The sequence below is a fragment of the Arvicanthis niloticus genome, chromosome 7 (assembly GCF_011762505.2).
Source record: "Arvicanthis niloticus isolate mArvNil1 chromosome 7, mArvNil1.pat.X, whole genome shotgun sequence".
In the NCBI taxonomy this organism is placed as follows: Eukaryota; Metazoa; Chordata; class Mammalia; order Rodentia; family Muridae; genus Arvicanthis; species Arvicanthis niloticus.
In genome coordinates this window covers 40,550,389-40,571,749 of record NC_047664.1, presented here as the reverse complement: position 1 = coordinate 40,571,749, position 21,361 = coordinate 40,550,389, and the positions used below count along the sequence as shown (strand labels likewise).

At 51.2% G+C, this 21,361-nt stretch overlaps 1 protein-coding gene across 31 annotated transcripts in view; it reads right to left on the bottom strand.

The window, feature by feature from the left end:
* Positions 1 to 21,361, bottom strand: part of Ablim2 (actin binding LIM protein family member 2) — a 124,334-nt gene that overhangs the window by 46,380 nt on the left and 56,593 nt on the right. For 24 of the 31 annotated variants that reach the window (XR_013111809.1, XM_076938385.1, XM_076938357.1 and 21 more), the window contains exons 7-10: positions 11,169 to 11,256; positions 7,196 to 7,254; positions 3,692 to 3,748; positions 2,366 to 2,443 (exon numbers count right to left, since the gene is read on the bottom strand). Coding sequence is in view for 29 of the 31 variants with exons in the window: in XM_076938385.1 (XP_076794500.1) it covers positions 2,366 to 2,443; positions 3,692 to 3,748; positions 7,196 to 7,254; positions 11,169 to 11,256 (282 nt within the window). In the remaining 2 variants the exon portion in view is untranslated. The remainder of the gene's footprint in view (positions 1 to 2,365; positions 2,444 to 3,691; positions 3,749 to 7,195; positions 7,255 to 11,168; positions 11,257 to 21,361) is intronic. The other 7 variants (XR_013111810.1, XM_076938378.1, XM_076938366.1 and 4 more) reach the window with 1 other exon arrangement.

Here is a 21,361-nt window from a genome sequence, read left to right as displayed (position 1 = left end):
CTCAAAAGATCTGAGGTCAAATCCTAAGCCAGATCACATGTGTGCTAAGCCTTGTGATCACTATGGACCATCTCATTGGCACTGTTTAGTTGTCAGGATAAAGGGAGAGCAGGAGGTCTTTCCTGACCATCAGTTTATCCTGGTCTCCTCTGCTCTGGTTCCACACTCCCTGCCCCTCAGCTCCCATAGTTCCATCCTTCATCTGAGGGCTGTCACATGCTATTCCCACTCATCCAGGTCAGATTCTCTCTCTTGAGAGAGCTGACCTTCTGTGGACTTATATGTACTCTCCCATATCTTAGGGTCAGGGCTGGAGTTTTCCAGGGCCCCACTGGCTTTGTTACCCTATCTTATGCTGAGCTAGGCATCTGCACAGACTGGCTGGGCACCCTGGCCTCTGCCTCCTATAATACTGGGCCATCGTGCTTCATGCACTATCTGACTGCTAGGAACATCTCACTCAAACGCTCTGTAGAGGGTCCTGCAGGCTTCAGTGCGACACCCCAGAGACTTGCATTTCCAAGGTAACCAGGAACAATGTGTCCATGCTGGAGACAACTCACCTGTCCCCCTGGCTATCTAGCCCAGTACTTGGGGTAGGAGGTGACCTGGCCCTGGGTGGTCCCTCTTCCCTCAGGCTCCTATACAACCTGGGCCCCCCAAAACTAGAAGCTATGTGCTGCAAACAGTGGCTGGCAAATAGCTTGTGGCATTAGTTACTTTCTCTGTGCAAAAACCCTGGATGGTTGCCCTGACAACAGGTTAAGCTTTCTAACTGGTGAAGGCGATTGGGGTGTGTGTGTGTGTGTGTGTGTGTGTGTGTGTGTGTGTGTGAGTGAGTGGTTTCCCCTTTTGCTTTCTTCTTTACACTACTCCATGAAGCAAATTAAAAATATGACCATATAGGACACCACAGTGCATATACCCCACAGGGTGTACAGTAATGCAGTGTGTGGTAACTGGGCTTTCACTTCATGACCATGGCTGCCACCAGAAAAAGGCACCAAGATACTGTTCACTGTGGCTTCCCATTGCTGAACAATAAGTCACACTTACTGTGAGAAAAGCAACCACAGGTCACAGTCCCAAGAGCCCCAGCTGCAGAGCCCACTGGAGGGATAATGAGGGGGATCAGTTCCCCTTCCTGCTGGCCACTGCTATTTTGTATAAACAACAAGAGGCAGGGGTTGGAGTGTGACTCAGTTGCTAAGGACTTGCCTAGCACGTACAAGGGCCTGGATCCCATCCCTGGCAACAGCATATGCCAGCCATAGTGCCACACACCTGTGAATCCCAGTGCTCGGGAGGGTGAAGGCATACTCTCAGTTCTTTCTCTGGGCTTGGAGCTGTACAGGGAGCCTCACACGCCAAGCCTTAGGAAGCCCTGGACCACCGGTGAGGTTGGATTCACCCCATAAGCCTCCAGAGGCCCACAGAGGGAAACACCTTGCCTAGTGTACACAGCCAGACTCCAGACCTCACAGGCACAGGCTGAGACTCAGCGCAAATGGGCTCAGAGGGCTCTGGAACCCACTCCCTCCACGCTGTGGTCATAGTGATCCCAGGAAAGATGCTTGTGTTACCAACCATCAGAATGACCCTCTGCTAAATGTTACAGGAGGACGTGGGCTGAAGACAGGTGGGGGAGAGAGAACCTCATCTCCCTACCATGCTACTAAAGATCCAAGGCCGGGCCAGGAGAGCCAGGGGCAGATAGCAAAAGGGACTTGCCCCTTGTCTCCTGCCTTCCCTCCAGTCCTGGGGCTTCTTGAGCCACTATGCTGTCCTTCAGCTTATGCCTCAGGACTCTCAATGACAAACATCAACACTCACACATGGTGCTGCAACACCAATGGCCTCCTGTCTCTAACCTGCCCTCTGAGGCAAGTTAACAACTTCTTAAAATGGGTCCAATCGTTTTTATATTTATATGGATAGTCTCATGCATGTACGCATGCACGCACGCACGCACAAGCATCTCCAGTACACTTCTCTTGAGAAGCTGGGTAGGAGCCTTCTTTGTTCACAAGCGAGGACCTGCACAGTGGCTCAGGCAAACAATATCCTTCCTTCAAGTGCCCGTGGCTCACTAAGTGCAGGCTAACCACGCCCTCCTGCAGTGCTATGACCACAGCTATGCACGATGCTCTTCCTCTCATCACTATCCAGTTAGGGAACAGGTCTGTGTGCCAGGCCACACAGATGTGTTTAGGTCTCAGGTTCTGAGTCTCTCTCCAGTCTGCACCCATTTCTTCCCCAAGGGAGTGCTGAATGACCACTGTCAGCAGACTCTGTAGTCCCCACAGCACTGGCCCAGTGGTGATCCCACCGCCAACCCATGGCAGTCTCCATGACCCTCACTTACGTAGATCACACGGCTTGGGGACCCTGACGTGCTGGAGGCAGGCACAGAGACAATGCTCTCCGAGGAAGTCCTGGTTTCCTAGAACAGAGATGTACAGGTTGACCTGGAGTGGAGTGGCACCCTCAGGAACCTTCTGGAGGTATCTCCAGGATGCAGGCAGGAATGCCAGTGAGCTCAGCAGGTAGAATGTGTCCCTTTTTGTGGGTTGACGGAAGTCTCAGAACAAACACATACTGAAGCTGCCACAAACACAACAGGCCACGGGAGGGTGAGGTGTCCACAATCTGATGCTCGCTGAAAGCTTGCAGCATCCCAAGGCAGCTGGGGCGAGGTGATCTCTGTCTCTGGGGATGGAGGCAGGTGGCCATGTGTAGCAACCCTTGGCCTCCACGGCACAGGGAACCTCTGTTACTCCTCTCCTTGCATGAGCTTCAGTCCTCTGCTTCTCTGAGCTGACTCTGAGGCCCCTCTCAGCTGCTCCTTCCTCTTACCTAGGCTCTGCTCTAGTGATGTGTGATGTCACTCACTTCATATACAGCCTCCTTCTAGTCTCGGCTGCTGACAGTGGCTCAGCCCTCCTCAGACAGCCCTCCTCAAGCCTTCTGTCATTCACTAGCTCTAGCCCCTCCTTCCCCTGGGGCACACAGACCCGAATTCCTCACACCTACGCCCCTCTTCAGCTCTAATGTCCTGCCCCATGCCTGGTCTTCCATGCCTCCTTTTCACCTCATCTAAGAGGTGAATTTCCACCAGGGTCACTGCCTCACAGAAGGCAGGAGTTCTGACCCCTTGACCTTTAACCTCTTGTCCTCCATTTTGTATCATCTTCAGTGACCCATACCACCACCAATCCTGCCTTGTTTTCCTCATGAGGCTTTTCCTTGCCCCTGGCATCTGCCATGTTCCTGCTCTTGCTGCAGTTTTAAGGGCCAAGGTGGTTTCCCCAGATTTCCTAAGTAGAAGCCCTACCCTAGGACCTCAGTGTGTGACTTTGGGCCACTGAATCTAAGCCAATCTGCTTGGGGTCATCATAAAAAGAGTTTAGAACATGAACACACACACACACACACACACACACACACACACACACGAGAAAACAAGATGTTGCTGCCAAGTCCAAGCAGAGAGGCTTCAGGAGGAGCCAGCCTGCCATCACGTGAGGCCCTGACTCCTGCCACAGCAAGGCAGGAAAGGGTTGAAGCCTCCAGGCTGGAAGAACCAAGTCAGACTGGTGGAGGCCTCCCCTCCTGAGCTCCTCCTACACAGCATAACACCAGCAGCAACAGGCAGACACCAGACGTGTCACACAGGGCAGGAGGCACAAACCTGTAAGGCACAGGGCAGGGTGCCCGGGCAGGGCTGGCTGCAAACAGAGTTGTGCATCTAGAAGGGAGAGAGGAGGGACGGCGTGAAGCTTGCTCTCAGGATCATTGCCATCCCCTCTGTAGGTCCTGTGCTCTGGACCCAAGCCCTGTCTTTCCTGTGGCCTTCAGACCCTCATCTTGGGGTTACATTGACAGGTACCAACTCAGGGGGCCTTCCTGACCCTGGGACCACAGGCTTCTGGGGCTGACAGGGATGGGATCACCTCACAGCATTTGCTGATGCAGAAAAAGTGGCTCCCTCACACCTGTAACCAATGCCTGTGAGACAGGGCCTGCACTACAGTGAGAGACCAAGTGACTACTATGCTCTACCAGCTCTAGGTGACACCTGCCTGGAGTTCCAGCTTTGAAAATACTCCTTTCATTGTAAAGTGACAAAATAACCAAATAGGGCCCTGCCGGTCCTGCCCAGACCTGCAGACCTGTGTGATATTCAGAGCAAAATCTCTCACTGGTCTTGCCAACCCCACAGAGTGGGCAGAGATATCCACTCTCATCTCTCTTTGTGCCATGGGCTTCAGCCACCCTGAGGTAACGTTGGCCCTCCTGTACTCAGTGCCCAGCTATATGGGGGAGGACAGAGGACAAAACCTAATTCACTGTCAGAGCTGAGGTGACTGTCACCGGGCCACTATCCTGATTCCGTCCCTGCCACCCCTGACCTGAAATCTGTCCCACAAAGACCCACAGTGAACCTCAGCACCTCACTCCCAGGGGCCATGTGACATTGCCTTGCTCCCAGCCACAGAGACAAGAATAAGACCTGGAACTTGCAGGGACTCCACAGGCCTCGTTCACCCCTTAGTTCCAGATACAAAATTTCTGAAAATACATGGTGAATGGGTGCTGTTCTAAAGATGCCATGATGCCTGTGGACACTGGGTGCTGTGCTAAGGATGCCATGGGGCTGTAGTGTCATGACTAGATCTCCTAATATCCACTGTACATACTCCAGATGCTCAGGACCCTGCATCCTGTGGTTCTTGTTCACAACATCCTCCCTGCCTGTGTGGAGGAGAGACAGCTATGCAATTACTGTGGCTTTCCAGGCAACAAGGAAGGCCTGTGTTTCTTCCCGCTGGCTGGCCCTGTACAGACAGACTAACCAAGAGCCAGGGTCTTACTGGAGAATGAGTCCCCTGAGTATCCTACAGATGTCCAAGGGCCTGCATCGAGACACTTGTTAAGGTGACTACTAAATCCAGGGCAGGCAAGCTATTTCTCATCACTGGGTAGAAAGGAGGTGTGGCCTCCATGCACTGACAGGTTTCAAGGGTCAATAACACAGGTGCCACCTCCAGGTGCCCTGTTCCTCAGGGACAGGAGTCTTTTTAAGCCAACCAGGCCTGCCTGACTATGCTTACTCAGGAGTTGCTCACATGGGGAGCAACAGAGGGCAGGAGTCTGTCCCCTCTATCCCCAGGCCAGGCCAAAAGCAGCTAGCCCTGGAGAGCCTGGGCTCATCACCAAGAAGCCAACTGGTCTCAGGATGGCCAGCCTCTGCCCCAAATGTTGGCTGAAGGAGACAACCTTCATTCCTAAACTACTCATTTCAATAGCTGTACAGACCAGACAGCCCTGGAAGCAGAGCCCTCCTGCACAGGCCCAGGAAAACAAGGCTGCCTTCTTTCCTGGCCTGGCAGCACCCACTCCTCAGGGCCTTCCATTTGGCCAGAGACCAGAGAAAATGAGGAAGGCTGTTGTCTCCTGCAGCTGGTGTAGGGCATGGGCCACCTACCCTGTCCTTGAGCCTGGCTGGGGGAAGGGAGGCAAGCAGAATATCAGCTCTTTTCTAGCTCTGTTCAGTCACAGGTCAGGATGATTCCCTGAGCACACACATGTGTGAGTATGTCTGGGGCCTCTGGGCATGCTAGGCTCCCTCCTCCTTCTGAACTCTTGGGCTCCACAGGGAACCCTACAGACAAGATGGAGTCAGACTCTGTGGTCACAACGCACAACGTCACTGGTCATGACTGAGGGCAGGGATGCCCTGGGTGGCACATGCACAGCGCAGAGAGAACCAGCCACTAGGGAAACACGGCGACAATGTGGTGCTCAGTGGCCTTCTACCCGGAAAGCCACAGCAAAGGCTTAATAGGATGATAGTGCAGCGAGGCAGAGTCACTGGGCTGGGGTTGGTGGGTGGGGTGGGGGTGGGTAGGGGATGGATGGGTGGGTGGGGTGGGGTGGTATAGAGCTCCTCACAGCCAAAGGCAGAGCTGCTGAGAACATTCTGGAGAGCTCCCTGCTGGTCTCTGTGCTCCTCCCTGCTGCCTGCCTATCCTGCTTCTGTTACAGGCTTCCTCTTTCCTCCTTCTCTTCCTCCTCTTCCTTTTCCTACTCTTCCTCCTCCTCCTTCTCCCTCTTCTTCCTCTTCCCCCTCCTCTTTCTCCTCTTCTTCCTCTTCTTCCCCCTCTTATCCCTCCTCTTCCTTCTGTTTCTCTTTCTCCTCCTCTCATTCCTCTTCATCCCCTCTCATGCTCTGTACCATAACCACCCAAGAAGGAAGGCACCATCTTGGAAATCTCTCTAACTCTGCTCCCAGGGCCTGGGTTTGATCTCTGTACAGGCTCTGGTACACCCTCCTCCAAATGCTGTGCTTCCTTCACATCCAGAATGGCCATTGTCTCTCCATCTCTCAGCCTTAACTCTGCTGCCTGGCACATAGCAGGGCATCTGTGGGGTTCAGAACCTGGTCCTTCCTAGAAGCTGACCTTTGCTCTCAGCTCCTAGGAGGTCACATTTCTCTCGCGGCAGCAGCAGTTGTATTCAGGGAGGGCTGGCCACATGGGATCATCTCATGGTATGAGTGGCCATATTAGGAAGACCAACCTGTGCCCTAGGGCAAGAGCCTTAGGCCACAGAGAAGCAGTTGACATGTGAGCTTAATGGGTCACACAACTGATTTGTCAGAGCCCCAGTGGAATCTCAGGCACAGAGCTTGCCTGGTTGGCAGTGCTCTGTGTGTCCTGTCTTGCATATGTGCAGAAGGGTGACATGTCCACGCCAATAGGGAGAAGAGAGTGGAATCTTTGCATTGGGACTTTCTGGGTGTTCTGACCATCATGCCCTTAAGAACTTGCCCTGTGACAGGCAGACCAGCCATCAATGAGGGTATGAGAACTGTCAAGGCAAGGTGCAGTTTGGACTTGCAAATTTTCTGATGGCCATAGGGACTACCTGGGTTCCCTCAAATGGTCATGGCCATCTTTATTCACTGACTGGACAAGAGGATTGGCAGGGCTGGACCATTTGGTTTCCTTGGGCCCTATTAGACCTGCATGATGGCTCACTGACCTACCTGCTCCCTCACCTGTAGCCCTCGGTCCCCTGAGCCTGGCTGTCCCATGACACCGTCTGAGAATCATGGGTGGGCTGGCTTGTATCTCTTCCTCTAGCCTGCATGTGAAGAAGGACACACAGGGAAGCCACAAATCTTACCAACCTTGCTCTTATCTTCAGTCCTGGCTGCCTGTCGACATGCCGGGTGCCAGATGGAGGAACCTGTAGATAGATTCCCAAGAGGAGGCGATCAGAGCCTAGTTCTAGATATGCAATCCATGCATGAATACCTGCTCAGTGCCCTTTACACAGGCTCCACGCCTCCCCTCTGTGACACTGAGATCATAGCACCTGGCTGGAGCAGCTTGGCTCATGTGAAGGGCATGAGGGAAAGGGGAGAACTTCCCAATGTGGGCCAGTCACTCCTAAGGTTGGTCACGGGGGTTTCAGGGAGCGTGGACACACAGCTCAGCCTAAGATGGCCAGAGGGGTATTCTCAGAGGTAGTATCAAGTACAGAGGTGGGGCTGGGGAAGAAGTTCTCATGGCCAGGACACCATGAGGGTCACAGCACCCACATGTGCCAGAGCTTTGATCATAGCATCAGTAACACATCAGACATCACCTTCACAGACAGCAGGTATGGGCAGCCAAACAGAGGGCCCCAGGGTGGTCAGGAATGCTGGCCTTCCACACAAGACCCTGGTCATAGGCTTCAGCTCCCCAGAGCTGAAATAAGTGCCACTAGCCTGGCCAGACCCTCATTGCAGTGTGGGAAAACCCATGCCTTAGAGAGCAGGCTGGATTCCTTAATACAGAAAGCCCTGGCAGGTCCCAATGCAATGATTGGACCAGCCCAGACTGGTGAAGGGAATCTTTGTTTTCTGAAATGACGGCACCTCCATGTGAGCACGTGTCCCAAAGCCACTGTCCGTGCTTGGCATTGGCCACCCCTCTGTCTAAGGGTTCCATTTATGGTTACAGTGGAGCCTCTGCAGAAGGCCTCCAGCTGAGCAGCCACAGTGGCTGGCCTGATTCTCAGGATCTCGCCTTGGGGACAACAGGCGACAGTGGGGATGAGCCTGTTGCATCTGACATCATCCTAAGGCTTGCCTCAGAAAAGGGAGGCCTGTCTGACACACAGATCGGAATGCCTCTCTGTCGTTAGTCAGCACTGGTCTGTGGGCAGCACCTAACCTGCTACCAGATCTGTACCCTGCCTAACCCTGCTCCGCTGCCCCTGCGACCCCAGGAAAGACCCTAGTGGCCAAAAGAGATGAAATATCAACACAAGCCATCCTCACTCAGCCCACAGATCATACCCACCCTACTGCTGGTCCCTGGCATCTCACTCATGCCAGTGTCCCCTGGTCACCTCTGGGATAAAGCAAAACCTCTCAGCCCACCTACTTCTATATCTCCTGCTAGCCCTGGGCAGGGATTGAGAGGTGAGCTCTCTCCTCTTGCTGGATCTAGTCTGGTAAGGACCAGCTCACCAGGCTTAGCCAGTTCTCTGTCACCCTCAGCTTAGATGTAGGTTCCTGACTGGCGCTCTGTCTTCCTATTCCCCCATTCATCTGTGGGCAAGCCAAGTCCTGACCACACCTCCTCCAATCAGCACTTTGAGCCTTGCTGCTGGTGCATCTGGTCCCTTGGCCTCACACCATCTCCCTCTGGCTGCTGCTGTGAAAGGTGGGCTGGCCTGACCGACCTATCTGTTCCCAGACTCAGCAGGAACTGGGAGCCACCGCTCCTTGTTCTTCAGTTAACCTCCAATCTAGACAAGGCTGTGACCTCTGTCTAGTCCTTGACCTCTGCTCCTATTTAGCCCAGTTTTAGCCAGAATAATGCAAGTCACTGAGAATCTTTCCCTCCTGGCCACCTTTACTGTTGGGTGACATTCTTTGTTCATCTCTGGTGACAGCCTTGCCCTGATTTCAGTAAGGATACCCACCCTCGATGTACGTGCTGGTTAGTTTTCCTTGTCAACTTGATACAACCTAGAATCATCGAGAATAGTTTCACCTGAGGAATTGTCTAGATCAGGTTGGCCTCACATTTTAGTTGATGTAAAATGACTCAGCCCATCATGGGGGTGGGGGTCATTCCCTGGCTTTGGGTCCTGGGCTGTGTAAGAGCAGAGATGGCTAGCTGAGTACTAAACAAGCAGGCAGCACGTGCACTTTCGTTTCTCTCTGATCCTGACTGTGGGCGTGACTGACTACTTTAAGTTCCTGCCTCAACTTCCCCATAATAATGGACCAACCTAGAGTCATGAACTATTAACCCTTTCCTCCTCTCTGGTCAGGATATTTTTATCACAACAGCAGAAATGGAACTAGAATATTATAGTTTCTCCCTTGAGATCAAGGGGTTCAGAATATGCTACCCCAACATGTGGCCAGCAGAGGCATGTGTCAGCCATGGCCTCTGTGGCAGAAAGACCACTTTGAGCTGGTTACCTGGGGACATGGAAAACTCAAGAATGATATGACAGAAAGGAGACTACTGCAGAGGGAAGTGCAAATCTATATATTGGTCGCTGTGGGGGGGTACACCTCACTGGCAGATGGGGACTCAGCAGGGTCCCATCACTGAGGAGCTGAGATTAGGTCTCCTTCCTCTATTTGACATCTTACCGACCTTCTTTTCTCTTGGCTAAGAATGTGGTATCTCAGCCAGAAAATCAAAGCTGCCCTCGGAGATCCACCCTGGAGATGTACTGTCACCCTGACTCTCCTGCCCATACACAAGGGACACTCATTCATCTGCTTCTGTCTGCCCTTTACTCTTTGCTTACCTTCCCTTACAGGGGTCCCCAGGGGTGAAGGGAAAACTGTATTTTCTCCCCTACAAGGCTCACTGCCTTCCCTACTCTGCTGTCAACCAATAGGAAAGACCTGAGGGAACACCGGATGCTCCGATCAGAGTTTAATGGCAACCACAAGACACTGTCTGAAAGGGTTCATCTGGGAGGAGATGGCTGTGTGGCCTGGCCTGCTCTCCAGCCCAGGAACCCCAAGGACCCCTCTCCTTTACTACACTGTAATGTCCAGTGTAGACATTGCTGAGGCTATGACTTCTGACCAAGCTTGCACCAGGTCGATACTGAACACTTTCACCCAAATGATGTCATTCCAAATGACGTCATACCCAGTAGAGTTTTAAGATGAAACCATGTTGTTTCTTTGACTTTCCAAGAGACAGGACTAGAAAGGGATATCCATAAACTCTGCCTCAGACCTGCTAGGCCGGCATGCTCCTAAGCAGCCTCTAATCCACCAGCCAGCTTCAGTTGGTTGCTCTGTCTCCTATACTGCCTCGGGCGGGAAGTGACCTGGCAATGCCATCACCCGCCACCCCTGCCATCTACAGTCTCACTAGGTCTACACCATCATGCCTTCACTTGGCTGTGGAACACTAGTTCTATTTCTGGGAATGAAACATCGCGTGGCTTTAGAATGAGACTTGGCCATGAAGGTGGCTAAGCTGTGTCACCATTATTTTCCATCTTGACACCACTATTGTGATTTATTTTTATTTTATTGGTATTATGTGGGGGCATGTGTCTCATAGTGCACACGTAAAGGTCAGAGGACAGCTCCATTGACCCAGCTCTCTCCTTCCACCTTTACTTGAGTTCCATGGATGAAACTCAGGTCATAAAGGTTTGTGCAGCAGTGGGTCTCTAACCACTTACCAACCTCACTGGTCCTCTCACTATGATTTTTAAAGGTGAGAGGGTGGATTTCCCATGAATGCATTAGAAGGCTTCTGTCTGCCAATTTCCCTCTGCTTTCCATGTTATGAAAGCTGCTTTCTCCCCACACTTGAGGAAGGAAGTCTGGTCTTGCTGCAGCGTTACAGGGGCATCACAATCCATGGCTCAGGTGAGGCGTGACTAAAAGTCTGTGAGTCCTGGAGTGGAGATGAGGCCTGAAGGGCTGTGGTGGGATCTCGTGGCCTGCTCTTCAGTGGGCTGATCTCACTCACTCAGGCTTACTCATGCCCTCAATGGTGATGTGACTGAGTAGAGATCACAGTCTCTGTGTATGTGTGACAGTGCCAGCTCCCAGCAGCACCATGACCAATTTCACTTCCAGCACAGTGTGTGCCAGGCAACACCCGAACACTTACCTTGCAGGTACATCTCCTCGCCCTCTGAGAACATCTGGCCGCACCTGACGCATAGCGCACATGAAGGGTGGTAGTGCTTCTCTCCAGCCTGGGGAAATCACAAAGCACATAAGTGTGTTGCCACTGCAGTGGGTTCCCAGCAGGACTTGGTGTGCAGGGTGTGCATCTGTCCATGCACACATCTGGGGAGCACATCAAAGGCACAGGAGCCACAGGGATTACAGAGCTGCACAGGCTAGACAGGGGACACCAGGGCATCTGAGGGGTCAAAGGAGGGCCTGGTCCCTTCACTTCCGCATGTCCTGGGGGACAAGAGGTAGCAGCAAGGACTAGGGGCAGGAGGAGACAACTTCATTTCTCTGGTAATGGGAGCGGGAGGATAGCTTTGGGGTTTTTGCTTTGGTTTTGTTTTGATCTCTGCAGTCCTCAATTTGCTTAACCGACTCTTCCTAGCTTAGTAATTCTTAAGAAACATTCTACTAGATTACACATTTTAATCCTGAAACAATAAATAGATTATACTAATTGTAACTTCTTGCCTCTAGCTTACTTGTTTATGGTGTCAAGAAAAAAAAAGTCCTAAAATGTTATTTCCACTGTTCTCAAGAGTGAGCACTGTTCCTAGGTTGCAGCAGGTGGGCCTGTTGCTAAGTGTGAGAAATGACGCCCGCATCTCCCAGCATCCTAAAATGGGAAGAGGCACCACACCCGCTCCTGAACTTGAATCTTAATTGTCACCTTCCTGAACAGGAAGGGGTTGCAGGGTCTTAAAAACACCTTACCTCACTCCCTTCCCCTGCCTGTGTTTTCCCTAGAAAAAAGTAGGCCAAGGCCTCTGCATATGGGAGAGGAGGCTCCCGAGCGTGTTCCTCTCCTGTGTAGGCCTTGACAGCTACTCTGCAGCTTCCCTCCCAGCTATCAGCTCAGCCCACGCCCATGCTCATGTCTTGAGCAAAGGAATCCTCAAGGCACAGAAGACCAACCCCACCCATGGCAGCCGACCCCAGTCCCGGCCCTGGTTGTTTTCTCCCAAAGACACCTCCTTCATAGGAGGCATAGGGAAGACTCCTGTCCCTTCTGATCTGCTCCACACTGCCCGGCAAACATCCAGACTCCTTCCTCCCAGGACACACTGAGCTTTGCTAGCAAGGCTGGGTGCCTGGGCCCTTCCAGGACTGAAGTGTTTCGTGGACATTGGTCATCTCCAGTGCCAGCCTGAATAACAGGGTAAGGGGCAGGGTCACTTGGTGACTGCAGCAGACGGCACTGTGAGTGGGCAGGAGGCACTGTGGGGTTCTGAGCAAAGGTCAAAAAAACTGCTCTGTATTTTTAGAAAAGTCATCTTATTGCCAGAATTTATGTTCCCCCATTTGTGACCTTCCCCCCACCCCACTCCCCACACCTCCTCCTAGCAGGGTCTGTGACAGCCCCAGGCTTAACAAGCCCTGCGTGTCCACCTGTGTCCATGTGTGAATTGAGAGGGACAGAGACGCTGGTGGGAAGTTTCTGAAACACTAGGCTCAGGGCTGGAGAGATGGCTCTCTGGTAAAGAGGGCTTGCTGATCTCCAGAGGACCTGAGTTCGGTTCTCAGCACCCAAGTCAGGCAGCTCACAGCTGTCTGTAACTCCAGCTCCGGGCTAGCCTGTTCTCTTCAGGTATCCCATACGAGCTGCATCCACAGAGATATAAACACACTGGAGAGACAGAAAGACAGAGAGACAGAGGCAGAGAGAGACAAAAACAGAGAGAAAGAGAGAGAGAGAGAGAGAGAGAGAGAGAGAGAGAGAGAGAGAGAGAGAGAGACACCGAGAGAGAGAGAGAGGTAACAGACTGGATTTCCCTCTTTAACAGTAGCTGCCATGTGTGTGACTTGCTACACTGCACACACATTATTCAGTTCCACAGATCATCCTGTGGAAAGACAATGGAGCTGAGATAGATGCCAGGTGGGCCCCTAAGTACACACATATCAGACTGGGCCTGTGGGCACCCAACCCTACCTGAAAGTCCTTGACTCCAGGGTGCAGATCATATAGTCACATATCCCCCCAACCCTCATGCCCTGAACAAAGAACAGAGGATGCAGACAGTCTGAACAGTAAGGAGAGATGCCAGCACAGAGGATCTGGACGGGTTTATCAGGGTCCAATTGAGAGAGACTGTTAGAGGTGGTGGCTATCCTGCGGTGACAGGAAGACAGCTGCAGGGGCTGAGTGTGGTCTTGGTCCTAGCTTGGGTGGTGGTTACTTAAGTATATCCAGTTACATATAGCAGGACTTTCTCAGATTCACCACCAGTATAATGATATAGAGTCTTCTATACAGTTTAAAGCTTAGGCCTTTTGCTTGGGCAATCTCCCAGCTAGCTCATCTAACTTAGCCTGTCTATCTTGGCCCACAACATACCCATACTATACGATAGATAGATAGATAGATAGATAGATAGATAGATAGATAGATAGATAGATAGATAGATAGAGTGAGCTATATGGCTAGCTCTAAACCTCTCTCCTCCACTGCAATCTATGTTTCTTTCCTTCCAAGTCCACTCTCTGAATCTTTGGCTTCTGCTTTTTTACCCTGCAGCATTCTCTCTGCCTGGAAGTTCCTCCTCCTACTTCCTGCCCAGCTATTGGCCTTCAGATCTTTATAACAGCCAATCAGCAACAAGACAACTTTAGATAAAATTCTAGATTGCCTTTAGGCATAGAGTGCTGCTTGACCTTTAAGTATCTGAACAGATTTGGAAGGACAAGTATTTACAAATGTAAGGCTGTGGTGGGTCATAGAAATGACAATACTAAGATCCTGCCAGAACTTTGCTCTCTACCAGTTCAGAATTAACAATCGAAAACAGAGACACAGCTTCACACAATGTTTAAAAAAAAAAAAGTTGTTATCCTGACATGCGCTTGGCCACTCTCACCCAGGTGTAAGAGCTCCATAAGCACACAGAAGGACCTAACTACAGGATCCAAAACAGCAAAACCAGCCAATGAGAGCCTGACAGAAAGCCCACATTTACCTGGATGGCGACTTAGACTGGACAGCAAAACCATGAGCAACCCACAAAATCTGCTCAGCAAATGGCCCTGGGAGAAGGCTAAGAAGACAAGCTGAAGAAGGGAAGAAGGGGAGGGGGGCTTTGCAAGCCATATACCTAGTAAGGGCATGGGATCCAGAATATGTAAAGAACTGCTGCCATTCAATAAGACATGACCCAGATAAGAAGGGAAAAGCACTTTTTGCCTGTGGATGAGACCCAGGTCTCCCTGAAAGCTCTCAGCAACCTGCTGTCTGGTCTAAAGAGTCTGAACAAGTATGGAAGTGAGCTGTTATCAGAGGGTGGGGCTTTAAAACCACCTCTGAATGAGAAACCACAGGGAACACACTGACACCACTGGGCTGGAGGGAGACAAAGCTGTGAACGCAAAGCCACACAATGTGTATAAAAAAGCAAGTCAACTGTGGCAGAGAGAAGATTCTCAAAGACCAGGTGACCTCTTAACTGTGGAAAAGGTCTTTCCTTCAATGACCACAATCAAGGTCACCTCTGTCATTACAGCCATCAGTTCTGTTGTAGCCATTGACCTGGCTGCCATCACCCTGGCCACCACTGAGGAAAGTCATGGTGAGGGAAAGTGAAGTGGTTGGAATCGTGACAGGTATCGGAGAAAGGAAAAGCTTTGCTTATCACCTCTGAGGACCACGACTCTGTGGACAAGGTGGTTGTTTAGAAATGCCTCACTGTCAATAGTCACCTTGACTAAGAAGTGGAGAGGAGAGCCCTGTTAACATCTGAGATGCCCAGGACTTCATGTGGGCCCACATGGAAACCTTGGCAGTGGCTGTATAGATGGCTTGGGTGACAATGACAATCTTGGTCATTGGGAAACTTCCAGGACCAAAGTGTTGGTGGATATGGCGGCAGCCTTGATGGCTCTAATGAGTTTGGTAATGATAGTGGCTATGGGGGAGGTGGTCCTGGTTACTCTGGAGAAGCCAGAGGCTGTGATAGTGGTGGGTGGGGCTATAGCAGGAGTGGCTATAACAATGGGGACAGGAAGGAATCTCTGCTGTGGCTGCAGCAGCAACTGCATAGGTGGTGATGTCTATAAAGGTTGGAAATCACAAAAGTCAACCTTCATATTTTAGACCCAGGAAGGGAGGAATCTGGAGGCAGAAGTCTGGCCTCATCATATGGAGGCTCCTAACACTTGGCCAAACAGTGAAGCCAAGGTGGCTGTGTGGGTCCAGAGCAGCACTGGCAAGAAACAAAGCCTCACAGGACAGGAGAGCCAGAGGTGACAGGGAAGCCACAGGTGACAACAGACTGTGAACTTAGAACAGAACCTGTGACTGTCTGTGTAACAGGTTGTTTGGTTTCTGTTTTGGGGAAGTGTGCAGCTCTCCAACAAACTATTGTTTGTTTGTTTGGTGTTTGACTGGTTTGGGTTGTTGCTGTTGTTGTTTTAAGACCAAACAAGTGTGTCATTAAAAAACAAAAGAAATGGGCTGGAGAAATCTCTCAGCTTAAGAGGGTTTGCTGTGCAACCACAGGAAGCTGAGTTCAGATGCCATCACCCAGGTAACGAGCTGAGCATGCTCTCATGTGCTCCTGACAGAGACAGGAGTGGGGTTAGGGTTTATCAGCTGGGAGGTTTGTGGAGGGACTGTTTCAAAGGAATAAGCTGAGAGTGACAGAGGAGGACACCTGGCATCTGCCTCGTCTCTGAACCCAGGTGCACACTCCCCCACACAACTGCACACATGTTTACATACACCATGGTGTGGGGGTGGGACAACTTAGATATTTCTCTACAGATGGTAAGAAAATGATGAAGCTGAAAAGATGGCCCCTGTCACATGTCACTGTCGTGGGAACTTGCAAACCAGCTCCTAATCTGAGGACAAGATATCTTGTACCCATCAAAATAGCTGTAACTGTACAAGAACAACCAAGAACATGGGAAGCCTGTAGAGAATCATGTCCATTCACCATATAAACTATAAATTCACTCCTTGGTGTCCAAAACAGAGCAAAGACTCTTATGCCCAGTTCTCAGCACCAAGGCACACACTGGCCATGAAGGACACAGTGTGGCACGTCCATCCATAGAATCCTGCATGGCTATACAACAGAGGAAGCACCCATAGGTGCGACAGTGTCGACAGTGTGTGAACACTGAGGGAAAGGAGCCAGCCATTTAAGGCCAGCTGTGTGACTCCCAGAAACACCCAGAACAGGCCAAGTCACAGAGACAGCCAGGGACCAGAGGTGTGTGGAGGGCACCTTTGGGGGGGATGGAAAAGCTACGGAACTAGTTAGCAAAGGTTTGAACACTGACTGGAGAAGCTTGGGGTGCTTTGGAGTTTGTGTGCTTTTGTGTATTCCCAGTGCTTCACTGCACAGTTTGGGATCCCTCTGCATCTGGAAGAGGTTGGCCCTGGTGGTGCTCTTGTCACTGTCAGGCATGTATCAGCAACACATCCAGAGATTTCTGTGCATCCATGTCCATGTGTGGGCAAAACCACACCCACTGCTTAGATGAGGAAACTGAGGTTCACAGAAGCCAGAAGACCTACCCAAGGCCTAAGGACTAGTAGGGCAGAGCCAGGGCTTTCACCAGGTTGACAAGCTCCCAGTCTGGACCAGATACTACTTCCTAGAAAGTGCCACAGCCGTAGAGCATACAGACTGGTTCAGTGACTCATAGCATGGGTTCCCTGTACCCACTGTCCATGAACTCAGTTCCTGTACCTGATGGTACTATAGAGTAATGGACATGGTGAAGAGGAGGTGGTCACGGAGTGCCTACTCTATGTGGGTGTCTTCCCATATGGTCACAGCACATGCCTAACTTACTACAGAGCCCCACAGCCAAGTCAGAGCCACAGGTGAAGCATTGCTCCTGGCACCGCCCCTCCCCCACTGACCACACATCTTGACTACATGAGACAGTCATTCTCAGTCTCACAGCTAGGAGAGACAACTGTTCTTACTCTTACTGAAGACCACACATCTGCAAAGCACGGCACACAACAGCTGAGCCACGTTTCAAAAATGTTCTATGTTCTGGAACAATCCATCTGTGATGGAAAGATAAAATGGAAGGTCCGTAACCCAAGTATCATAGAGAACACCATTTGACTGTGAAGCCCACTGAGGGGATGAGTCTTCAAGCCACCTGATCCATCCTAGGTCACAGCAAAAGCCAGGGGATGACTGCTACCTGAGACCCTTACTTACTTTGTGTGACCTGGGCCTTGTGACCTGTCTTGGGGTTCCGTGTCCCCTACTATAAAATAGAGGTTGCAGTAGGACCACAGAACTCTTTGACTCATGAGTACACTAGGGCACGTCAAATCCTCTCTCCCTCCCAACCCCCAAGAGGGAACATAAGAAGCCAGCAAGGCCTACAGAGCCAAAGGTAAGTCTCTCCACTGCTGATGTTATAGCCCACTGTCACTGTGTCTCCACCACAGGGAGACGTCTTCCAGTTATCTGCCCAAACAGGGTTTTCCTACAGGAAGACCTAAAGCATCAACAGCAAGCTGCTTCAGCACTGAACATCTGTGTCACCAACCCTAGGTCCCCAGCAGGCAGATGGCCTAGCCTCTCACCTGCTTGAGGCTCAAGATGGCTGGGATCTGAACAGTGCATCAGGAGCCCAAGAGGTTTTGGCACTGTTTCAGAAAAATATCTTATGCCTTCTAACAAACAACTGTCATCTTTAGCAAAACATCAAAGCCTCCAATGCAGATGTGAGTGATCTATAAGGACATGGAGCCCCTGCAGCCCCACAGGGCCAGGTTATCAGGCAGTGCTCCGAGAATAGTCCCCAGCATCCATGCAGAAAGAGTCAGTGGTACTAAGGTAGGGCAGAAGCCTCATATCCTGAGACACTGCCTCTCCTCCTCTGTAGGCTGGAACAAGCAACCTCTTCTCAGTTGGTCAGCAGAAATCCAGACCTTCCTGACTGAGCTTCCTACACCCGAGGCCAGTAACCTCTTTTTCAGACCCAATGATTAAGTGTGATAAAACAGGTTACCTAGAAACCGGGACTTGCCTCCTGTTGTCCCTAGGTTCTCCTTTGGAAAGTAGATCTGGGCCTGCTGGTGGCTGCTTGCATCAGGGACATTCCTGGCCAGTCTTGAAAGTTATTCTTTTTTTTTTTTTTTTTTTTTTTTTTTTTTTTTTTTGTTTGTTTTTCAAGACAGGGTTTCTCTGTGTAGCCCTGGCTGTCCTGGAACTCACTCTGTAGACCAGGCTGGCCTCAAACTCAGAAATCCACTTGCCTCTGCCTCCCAAGTGCTGGGATTAAAGGCATGCACCACCACCTCCCGTTGAAAGTTATTCTTGCTTATTTTATTTATACGGTGTTGGGTTTGAATCTATAGTCTTGCCTTGGCTGGGCAACAGCTCTCCCACTGAGCTATAGGCCAGCCTTTGGTCCATAGAGACAATCTCACTTTGCAGTGCAGGCTAGCCTTGAACTTGTAAAGCTCCTGTCTCTACCTGGAATTCCAGGTGGGTGCTACCGTGACATATTTGCAAATTTCTTGTGAATTTAAAAAACTGAATCCAGATGCTAAAAGTCCTATTTGCCATGGTGCAGTAAGGAAATGTAATTCACAAGCAAATAATCAAAGAGCCAGAGTGGGTGTCAGGCAGCCCAGAGATACCAGTAGCTGTGGTAGCACAGGGTCCCCAGGGCTCTTCTGAGACCCTGTGGGAATCACTTGTTCTCAAAGGGAGAGCCACCAAATTAGTGCATACTGAGCAAAGCCCTGGAGGTTTGGAGTCCCTTCCCAGACTCTGGCTCTGTCCCTATACCCACTCCCCTTAACACCCCACTGGCTCCCCACTTCTTAGGATCTGATACTAACATATGAGGCCTACTGGCTGCTCCTGTCTCTACCTCCTCTCTTCATCCTCACCATTAGCTTCACTTAGGAAGTCATCTTGAGAAGCTGTGTCATCTATACATCCACTCTTAGGGTCCACCCAGGGATGCATCCCTGAAAGGTGCTCTGAGGGCCACCTCAGACAGGTCCATGGTCAAGCATAAGTACTCCCTGAGGACAGTGAGTTCTGGCCAAACACATGTGGAAACAGTTGAGGACCCAAGCCTAAACAGTATATATACTTATGCCTCTCTCTCTCTCTCTCTCTCTCTCTCTCTCTCTCTCTCTCTCTCTCTCTCCCTCTCTCTGCCTATATGTGTTGTCTATGCAATACATGCCTATGCCTCTGTGTACCTGTTTGTATGTGGCATGCTGTGTGTCTGTGCCTTTCTGTGTGTCTCTAGGTATTGTATCCATGTGTAAGTCTGTGGGTTGCTGTGTGTGTGTGTGTGTAGCTGAAATGCAAATATATAATTTCTAAATACTGAATAGGTGTCAGCATTCATTGGAGCGATTTCTCCGTTTGTTTTACATAAGCCAGCATGTCCTCTGAAAACACTCTCACAACAAGCACACCGTTTTTAGGGGCTTGAGATGCTGTCATCATTGAGCTTTCAAAGGCTCCCAACTATTTGAAAACAGTTTGTTCTCTGCTGATAGTAAAGAGCGCATGCTTATGGAGCGGCAAGGAATGTGCCCATGGGAATACGAAGTGGGGAAGTCCGAATACCATGACAGGGGATGGTGTTCGGAAACAGAAATGTCTGTGTGGGTCCCTGACCCAGGGCAGAGCAGCCCGGACAGCCTCTTTTCCTGCAGACATCCTTCACAATGGGGACCTCAGCTTACAGTGGGACCCAGTGAGTCCCATAGGAGTTAATACCAGAAATGGAGAAGGAAAGAAAAGAGGAATGGAGGAAGTAAAGAAGTAAGGAAGGAATTAATTAGTGGTCCCAAGGAGCCCTGGGCCTCATGTTACCATGGCAATAGCCATAGGTATAAAACTGTACTGAAAGTAAGCCTCAAACCATGGTGCCATCAGGGCTGAGAGAATGTGGACAAGTTACAACCCCATACCATGCTTACCCCCACCTTTGCAGTGAGAGGAAATTGGGTGGCAGCTAAGGACTAGGCTCTGAGCACTGCCAGGGTCACCCCCCCCCACACACACACACACCTCTCTCCTATACCCAGTTCCAAAGGACTCCCTTCATGAATCCTCCAGCAAACTGCAGGGCTGTAGCCTTATAGCCAGATGTGAGCTCTGCCTCATCACCCACACAGCACCTCTGCCTTCACCTGTCCATCTCTGCTAGTCCCCTCCTGTGACCACACAGGTCCCCACGGGGCAGACTCCTCAGAACTGCGACAGGAGTGACGGAGGACAAGAAGAGGGAGTAGCACCCTCCATCACCAGGAACACACATTTCCCGGGCAGTGCTGCTGGCACCAACAGCTTAAGATGGCACCATGCCTGCTTCACAGTAACAGCACAAATGAGGCTGCTGTGGGGGAATGCAGGAAGCTCCTACTTGGGCTTCACAGAGAGGACATTTGGGGGCAAGAGAGACTGTAGGGACCGCCAGCAGCCCACCCACCTGGCTCAGCACAGCTCTGTCAGCTCTGCCAGACTTCCTACCTTCACGGGGTCTGTCCCCAGCCCTTCTCAGCGCAGGAGACTGGACGGCCTGCCTGTGTCACCCTTGCCCCAGCCAACCTCCGTACTCTTGTCCTTGTTTCTTTCTTCCAATAAGTCACTTGTCCCTGCAGCTCCCTGAGAGTGCAGCATCACCAGCCAGGCATCAGCCTGCCTGGGCCAGCTTCAGGCAGTGCCACTGCCACTGCAGTGGAGCTCTCTTCTGCAGAGCTGGCTGTCTCCACCCGCAGCTCCCACCTCACACCCTCCAGGAGGATGCTCAGAGCTGTGTGGAGCCCGCAGAAGACAACTCAGTTGCGCCACCTCCGCTAACCACCGCTGCAGCACACTCGCCCCCAGAGAAGGCAAAACCAAAAGCATGCACCCCCTGGAGAAGCCCTTTCTTTTCCACTGTAGAATGTAGAGGAAAACCAGGACTGTCCAGGCCCTATCAGCTAGAAAAGCCCCTTTGCACGGTCTAGAGAGTGCACCAATGGTACTTCACAGCACTTGGCTCAGAGACACACAATAAGGATGCTTATGCTATAGATGAGGTCATGTGCTTACCTTACTATCCTCATGCATGGAAAACCCCAGTGGCCTCACAGGACATCCCTTTCCATGCTTTTTCCTGGGGCAACTCGGAGCT